General features: G+C 42.3%; 1 protein-coding gene across 1 annotated transcript in view; it reads left to right on the top strand.

Annotated features, from left to right (window-relative positions):
• Positions 1-1,904: 1,904 nt before the first annotated feature.
• KHDRBS3 (KH RNA binding domain containing, signal transduction associated 3) overlaps positions 1,905-8,937 on the top strand; it is a 273,510-nt gene continuing 266,477 nt past the window's right edge. Inside the window, exon 1 of the mRNA XM_036748646.1 lies at positions 1,905-2,759. Coding sequence (XP_036604541.1) covers positions 2,672-2,759 — 88 coding nt within the window. The 5' untranslated portion in view covers positions 1,905-2,671. The remainder of the gene's footprint in view (positions 2,760-8,937) is intronic.

Here is an 8,937-nt window from a genome sequence, read left to right as displayed (position 1 = left end):
TTGTGCTACTTTTCGTGGACATTAATATTCATTTACAGTATTGCAACACAGTTATTGAAGTACTACTATGAATGAATGAATAAAAAAATCATTTATGAAGCCAAGTACTATGCTAAGTACTAGGAATATAAATAAAAAAGCAAAGTGATTCCTGGTCTTCAAGGACCTTACATTTTAATAGAGGGAGTAACTTATAAGGGAAGGATAGCCAGGGAAGGGTATTTTAGTCCTGAAAATTATTAGGATGGTGAGTGATAAGGGTTAAGAACGACATACCTCCTCTAGGAAAACTGGCAGAGTTTCAGAACTGGATATTGGGGGTGGTGAGTGAGGCAACAAATAGGTAAATCAGGGTCAGAAAGGCAGTTGGCTAGGCTATGGAGTTGGCCTGAGAGTAAGGAATGAGGTGAAGCATGCTCGGTGCTTGCCTAAAACAATGGGCCAGGAAGGACAGGTCATCAGTCAGGACTGCATAGTACAGAGGGAGAGATCACTTTCTATTGGAGGGAGCAGCCTGAAGAGCCACTAGAGAAGGCATTAATCCAGGTTTGGAAAACTTCAGGGAACTGAAAGCAGGTCAAGGGATTTTTATTGTTGTTTGTTTTGTTTTGAGTAATGGCCTTAGCAGGTGACAACTTGTATTAATGATCCCTTACTAGTGATAGTAAAAGGGTAGATAGCTTTTTGGGGTACAACACTTTTTAAGCTCAGGTGTTTTCTTCTATACCCATGGATTCCCAAACAAGCTTTGATTAGAATGCTGAGTGTTCAAAATCTACCTCAGGCTAAGTGAAAATGAGGGAGAAAGAAGAGTCACAGACAATACCATTAGTCCGGTACTTTATGAAATCTGAGAAATGGTGGGAGCTGGGGAGGGGAGAGGCTAGTCAGAGGTTGTGGATGGGAAGCTATGCCACCAGCATCTGTAGGAACTCTATTTCCAGATACAGGCATTTCAGTCGGGCTGTTATTCATCACACCCTGGGCACATAAAGTTCTATTTGTGAAATGAATGACAACTTGGGGTAATTTGAGAGATTACTGTGGAGAAAGACACCAACAAGGGCATTTCTCTTTATGGAGTTGACCTCCACAGTGGTTCTCCTATTATTAAGTATACTACTCTGAGGCTACTGTGGCTAGAAGGCAAGACAAAAAGCCTCAATTGTGCCCTCTGCAGGTACTGGATAATTTCCTCGCAAATACAAGATGCGAGTGATGCCCATCCAATTTGGGGTTACAGCCTAGGGAGGACAAATAAAGGGGATTGCTCTGCAAACACAGCGTTACTAGGAAACTCCATCACCTAGTATCTTTGCTTCTTCCAGCTACGTCTTTCTCCGCTTTCACTGGTTCTTACCCCCTAAATTTCACCTGCCAGTGGGCTTAAGCACCTGTGCCAGTCGGCCCTGGGGCAAACGGGGCTTCCCAAATCAGGTCATTCCCCGCCCCCCGCCCCGAATCCTGGTAGTGGGTCCCTGGGGGATCAAAGGGCGGCTCTCTGCTGGGGGTACATGGGGGGGGACACTGTCAGTGACTACCCTCTTCTCCTCGGGGCCTGTTGTCCCCCCTTCAGTTCAAGCATTGAACATCCTCCCTGTCACCCCAGCACCCGCAGCACCCCTCTCGCGCCTCCAAGGCCAGCGTTCCAAATCCCCAGGTCTCCGCGACCCCTCCCTCCGGCCCCCATTCCGTTCCACAAGGGCTGCGGCGAAAACCAGGAGCCTCGGAACACAGAACGGAGGCAAAGCAGTGAAAGCCCACCTAGCGGCGCGCGGCGAGGCGCCACGACCGGGACTAGGGGAGACGGCGGCGGCAGCACTGGGCATGCTCTGTGGCGCCAGCGACTGGGGGCGGGGGAGGGGTGGGGAGGGGGGGAGCCTGGGCGCCCGCGCGGCCAGTTCAGTCTGCGCGGGGCAGGCGCGCAGGGTGGATGTCCCTGCTGCAGCTGCTGAGGCGGCGGCGGTGGCGGCGGAGGCTGCAGCAGCGGCAACAGCAGCAGCAGCGCCGGCGGGCGGCGGCTATCGCCTGCGCCTGATTTGGGGCTTCGGGCTGGGGGGTGGGAGGGAAGGGAAGAGAAGGGGAGGGGGCTGCGGTGAGCTGTCATCCCCCGAGGGGGAAGGCACTGTCTTCCCCTCCGCCCAGCGCTTTTCTTCTTCTTTGCCATTTTTCTTTATCTTTATTCCTTACCCCGCTGCCTCCCTCCCTCCGCTCTCCCTGCACGGTGCCCACTTCATGAGCCTGGGCCCGGGTTCCGAGAGGCGGCAGCAGCGGCGGCAGTTTCTGTAGCGGCGGTCGCCTGTGGAGGATCGCACAGCCAAGGCGGCTGCCGGTGGGGCTCCTCCGCCGCCTGGGCGGCCGCCCGGATTGAGCTCGGCCGCTGCCCCTGAGGGCCGTGGGCACTTTTCTCCGTTCCCCGCGGGACGAGAGCTGCGGAGTCCAGGAGCGGGCGTCGGCGGAAGGGCGTGCGGTTGCCGCGCTCCTTATTTTCCTTGTTCTTTGGGGGTTCGATACTTTTTTTCATTTTTCGGAGGGGAGAGTGAGCGATCGAGAAGGTGGGCTCCGCCCCCGCCCACCCGCCTGTCCTGCTGTCCAGCCTCCCGTTCGGCGGAGCCGCCGTCCTTCTCCCACCCCCTGGGGCCGGCCCGGGAGCGAGCAAGGAGCCAAGAGGATGGAGGAGAAGTACCTGCCCGAGCTGATGGCGGAGAAGGACTCTCTGGACCCCTCCTTCACTCACGCGCTGCGGCTGGTGAACCAAGGTAAGTATTCTGAGGAGGGGCCCTCCTCGACCCCTCCCCCGATCCCCGGGACAAGGCGGGCCTGAGCTCATCACCCCCCGCATTGGGGAGCCAGGCAAGAGGGACGACCGTTAACGAGTGTACAGTGACAGTTGCCTCCCCCCCCCCCGCCCGCCCCCAAAGGTGGACAGGGAACTGAGCATTTCGGGCAAGGCACCGGGGTGGAAGGGAATCCTTGGGGAACTGTAGGAGACGAGGGAGAAACTTGGAGGTCAGAGGACTAGGGAGAAATTGGGGGAGGATGGTGAGTATCTCGTGGGGGGACTTGGTTTAACTAAGAAAACATGTAGGGGGGTGCTTAGGAAAGGAAAAATCTGGCCGGGGGACCAGGGAGAGGTGCTTGGGGGGAACTCGGGACCAGGGAGGAACCTGGGGGACTTAGGAGAAATTGGGAGAGTAGTCTAGGGGAAAATTGGAAAGTCAGTCTTAGAACCTAGGAGAGATCTTGGGGATGGACACTTGGGTTGGAGTAGCAGGGGTTTTGTAAAGCTGGGTGGCGGAGCAGACAGAATTGAGGGGACTTGAATCTGGAAGCTTGTTACGGAAAACTTGTTGGGGGACACTCACTGAAGGGAATGATTTGTTTCCTCCTAGCTAGGGTATGGAAGGAGGAGATGTGTTTTTGAAATTGAAGGTTCTTAGGGGATGAAGAAGTTAGGGGTTCCCCAGGGGAGAGACTTTAATGAGGTTTAAGGATAGAGCAACCAGTCTGGGACTGTCCAGAGTGGGATGAAGTTTCTATCTCCGTTTCATCCCTGCCCAGGGTTTTCTGGAATGGAGATTGAAGAGAAGTGGGAAAGGAATATTTAAAGGCCAAACCCTTGGGGGTGCCACTTAGAGGGTGCTGGATGGACAGCAGGTTAAGGACAAGGGAGACCTTCTTGATGTATGTTTTCAGTGCTTGGGGTTTGGAACATCCGGGGAGGAAATTGTTTCTGGTATCATTTTAGTAGCAATTCAGCTTAGGTCAGTGTGGACTTGATGGGACTTGGAAGGCATAAGAAGAGGAGAAGGGGTTTTGGAGAGAATAACACCTGCTAAGGACAGAAATTTCCCTGGCAGTGTTAATCCCAAATGTTTTTTTTCAGGCAGTCTGCAGGGATGAATGATGAATTAACCCTTCAGCGAGCAGTCCACTTCTCCACAGCCCTTTGTGCTTTGTAGTAAAATAAATAACCATAATCCCATATAACCTCCAATAAACTCATAAAGAGGGGTTCTGGAGTCACTGATTCTTCTCTATATGTTAGCATAAATTTTCCTCCAAGTATTTTATGTTGTGTAAGATTTGCCATGGCAGTTGTAGTCTCTGTAAAATTGAATCTGTTGATTTCAGAAATGGTTGTGTTTATTTTATTGTTGCAACTGTTTCTGAGTAGGATTTTCTTCTTAGATAACTTTTGAAGTGATTGGGAGGGCTTCAGGTGAAACTAGCAATATTAAGAAATTTAAAAGAATATTTTATGAGGTGATTAACAGAATTGGATTATGAAACTTAATTTCTTGTTCTTTGCAAATATTTTTCTGTAATAAAAGGAGCATGTTAAAAATGGTATGTTTTACAAATACATTCTCAAAGAAAATGTAAATTTTCCATTTTTAAGTTTTTTTTTTATTAAGTTCTACAATTGAGTTCAGTACTCCTTCCCCTTTGTGATTTACATCAATCTTTTGTTGTCTCTACTGGGCTGTCTTTTTTGTGAAAAAAAAAATTTCCTTGTATTGTGTGAACTGAGACATTACAGACATCTTGGGTTACCGTCAAAATACAGTTTTCTTACAAAGGATCTTAATCAAAGTACGGTTGTAATCAGTTAACAAGACAAGTTTGTTTAACTAAAAGTATAATGAGTCAGTTTTTCAAGTCTAAATTTATTCTGTCATAATACTTTTTATAAGCTGTAGTCCAGGTTACCTACATTTTCAGCATTTAATATTTAAAAACCTTAGCCTTAATATGAAAGTGTTTCTTCTAAATTGTCTTAGATATAGCTATCTAGTTTTATGTAGTCTTAATTATAGTTATCCAAACTAGTCAGCTTCCCTGCTAAAAAAAAAAATGAGATTCCAGTGAGAACTGCCATTCTCAAATTGCATATTTAAATGAGGGTGGTAGAACCCAGATGTTATGTATTTTGTTGCTGTATAAGTGTGATTTAATCCACCATAGATAGGATAAGATATCTGAACAAAAATAGTACACTAAATATATCATTTGTCTGAGCTTTATTTTTTAAGTAAAATATGAATATGTTCTGTTATATAATTCCTAAGTTTCTAGTCAATTACTGAATTCAGTATCTTAAAATAAAAAAGGATATGGATTTCCCCAAAAGTTAGAAAACTTTGACTTTGACCCCAAAGAATCATCTTGTCATTGGCTTTGTGAAAATGTTTTTATTTTCTTAACTGCTGGTGGCTTTCGGAAACTATTTCATGTCAGTTGTTTTTAATCTCAACACTTGAACCAGTGGTGGTAGAATCTGCCCAGCAGTGATTGTACAGTCATGTAGAGAATGAAGATGCCACAGGTTTTCTTGGTTTCTGTGTTTTGAAGGTTAAATCTGTGACATAGGAACTAGCTCATATATTAAGAGCTCTAAAAATCAAAATAATTATTGTTACAATTTTAAGATGAACATGTTTTGGAAATTTGTGCTCTCTGAGCACTTGTGCTACTTATTTTTAAAAGTTATTGTTCTAATAATTTGTCATGATTTTTATGTTCTTTTTGGAGGACATAATGGTTCATGAGGGACTTTGCTTAAAAAATTGTAACACTTTATCAGAGTCTCACATTAGATTTTTAGCTGTTGTGTGGGAATGTTTTACAACTTTTAAAAAATAGTCTTTTGCTATGATGGAAGCACTAATTTATAAACAAGTCTTAGCTAAGTTAGATAGTTTTTATGACTAATATTTATTTTAGTAATATGTTACCCAGCTTTTACAGCCCTGCTATGATCTTAATTCGCACCCCCTATGACCGTTGAGTTAACTTCATAGAAATTCTCAAAGATCTGAAGCAAGTCTGACCCAAAGTCATGGAATTTTCTACACGATGGAGTCTTTAATATTTTGGATAGGATCATCATTCTTATGGTCAAAAGGTGATGGACTTGAAATGCAGGGAGAGATAGGCATTTTGGGGCATATCTGGTGTGGGAAGTTTGTTTTGCTGGAGTCTGTGTATGTTTGTTGAGGGATTTTGTTTTTCCCCTTAGTATAGTGGGATGATGGTGGGAGGGACAGACTGGTGGAAAATTGGTTCTTGTTTGAAAAGTGAAGAGATAATTAAAATATTTTACATGGCAGATGCATATTGGATTTTGTGCTTTAAAGCATATGTTAAATGGCAAAGAGCTGACTTTTAATACTTTTCCGATATCAATGATATTTTATTTGAATGTGTTTTCTGGCATTCCCTTTTTATCCCTCTGGGGAAAAATGTAAATGTATGTCTTATATCATTTTCCTGGGGCATTCTAATAGCAAATCAAGAAAATGGAGTTTTGATAATATTAGAGCACATGTATTTCATCATTTTTTAGGTATTTGGTCTATCTAAGTGGACACATATCCCACTTTCAGGTAATAAAATGCTTATAGAACGAATAAAGTATTATAGGGGCTCCCTAAGGGAAAGAAATCCTTACATGAATTCTTTTCTTCCTTGTACTGTTTTCAATAGGGCAAATGGAGATGGACAGCAAGTTGCATATTTTGTATTCTATTTACTGGTGGGGATGCTGACTCTTGCTAAAAACATTTTCAAATATGCCTTACACATTATAATTTGAGTCCAACTCTCCAATATTGCCATTGATGGCTTTATGCTCAAGCCAAGTAACCATTAAATAAGATTACATAACCTCTTATTTTTAATTATCTAAAATAATCTATGGATTGGTGGCTGGTTCTCTGCCAACTCATACTCATTTGCTGTTTGTTGTTAAAGAAAATGGAAAAATAGTTAAGGTTAAATTTGTCTTTTTTGTTTGGTTCCAGGAAGGTTATATTTTTGCTTTCACAGTGGGGATTCAGTTGGTGTTTCAGTAATAAAACCTTTTGCATTGATACAACTATTCATCAAATATTAGGATTCCTCATACTATTTAGAATCCCATCTGTGTTGTTTCTAGGTTAACATAAAGGTTATTAGTTGGAAGCAGTGTGACACATTGGAAAGAGGGTAGAATTTGAACTCAGAGGATCTGGGCTCAAATTCCCACTTTGTTTTTTGTTCCCTAAGCGACCTTGGACCATTCGCTTAACCATTGTGGGCCACAGTTTCCTCATATATAAAATAGGGGTTTTGTGTTAGATGACCTCCTGAGGTCCCTACCCTTTGATCTTACCTCCTAATTTTACAAGGCTTGTTAGTAACCTAATCAGAATGTAGATTGGCTTAGTCATTTGACCAGGGAAAAGATGATTTTAAACCTTTTTGAATTAAAAAATTATTAGTTAAAGAATCATTGTAGCTGTAAGTCACAATAAAGAACACTAAAATTGCAGAAATGTTGTTATGGACTTAAAATAGCATATGTTTTCTTTATTTCATGCAGTGTGGAATACTTAGGTTTATTCAAGTTAGCAAGTTTTTTAATACAGTTAACATAATATTTTAGCAAAATATTTCTTGCTTTAGGTTTAAAGGGCGTAGACATTCCGATAACTCATTCAGAGATTACTATGATTTAAGGGTAATGGTTCAAAGCAACAATAAAATTATGACAACCTATCTTTAATAACTGAATATTAGTGATATCATTTATTTTGAGATCAAGTCTTGAATTTATGGACTCTTTTCCTTCCTTAAGGGAAGGAAGCTTGTCTTCTGAAGTAAAGCACTTTTGAGGTGCATAGTGGCCAATTTACATTTAAAGAAATAAGATAGAAGTAGTTAAGTAATTGGTTAAGGTATCATGGAATAGCTGGTTAAGGACTAGGTGGTTGTGAAGATCATTTGCCCCTTCCTTCCCCCAAGAAAAACGGAAGCTGCTTTAGGGTAGGGAATATTTTGCTTTGGTTTTTTATCCTTAACATACCAGCACCGCGTCTAGAGCACAGTCCCTGCTTAATAAATTGAGTGAATTTAAATTAAGATCTGGTGAATACATTAGTTATTATCTTCGCTCTGGCATACCAGGTTCTCTGTAGTCCCTTTTTACTGGACTTGTTCAGGTTTGATTGGGATTTTTGTAATCATGATGAGGTTAGAAGAATTTGTAGCAAATACATACCACTGGAATGAAAAGGGACACCAACAAATTCATAATATTCATTATTTACCACTTTTGTAGCATAGGATCATTTAACGTTTTTAAACATACTACATTGATCATCTGATATGTGTAATATGCAGTAAAATGGAGTAGTTCAGTTTCTCTTGGGGAAGGGTCTTAAACAACTCAAATAAGATTTTACTAGAATAACAGTAGAAGGTTTTTTGCTAAAGTGTAGTTTGTTAAGCAAGTATTAGAGCAATGCAGTGCTGTTTAAATGTGGTAGAACAGTAGGGGTTCTTCTGTGGGAGATAATAAGAAGATAGTGGCATATCTGCTTTGAATCAGATGTTTATTTACTTTTTTTCTTGAACTTCTTAAATCCATGCTCTGTGATGCAATTAACTTTTGCTCAATAAAATCCTAATTAGATTTCAAACAACAGATTAAAACCAGAAGCCCAGAGATCTTATTACATGTAAATAAGTAAACTTTCCTGAAGGAGTTAATCTGTACACTTTTTTTTTCCTCTGAAAAATGAACACTGATGGGCTGTCACTTGGACATATAAATGACATGATATTCTTTGTTGGCTTTTGTTTTGAAAGGGAATCTGTAAGCCAGTGGCCACCCTGCATTTGGTTAAGTTTTCCCCGAAGGCAGGAGAATTGAACTGATCAAAGCATTTTGGCGGGAATTTGAGTGAAGTGCAACACTTTATGATAAAGATACTGTTAAGAAAGAGAAAATCAGGATTTAGCATTTTTACAGTTAAGGAATCATAGAATGTTGAAATTGGAAGAGCTCAGGAAAGGTCAACACCCTCATTTTATGGGGAGTTGAAATGACTTGCTCTAAGGTCATATAAGGATTTAGTGGAATTCTGACTTCTAACCTAGTGTTGCTTCTAC

The sequence above is a fragment of the Trichosurus vulpecula genome, chromosome 1 (genome assembly GCF_011100635.1).
Source record: "Trichosurus vulpecula isolate mTriVul1 chromosome 1, mTriVul1.pri, whole genome shotgun sequence".
Lineage (NCBI taxonomy): Eukaryota > Metazoa > Chordata > Mammalia > Diprotodontia > Phalangeridae > Trichosurus > Trichosurus vulpecula.
Note: the sequence above shows the minus strand (reverse complement) of the source record. Positions and strands in the feature narration are given on the sequence as shown.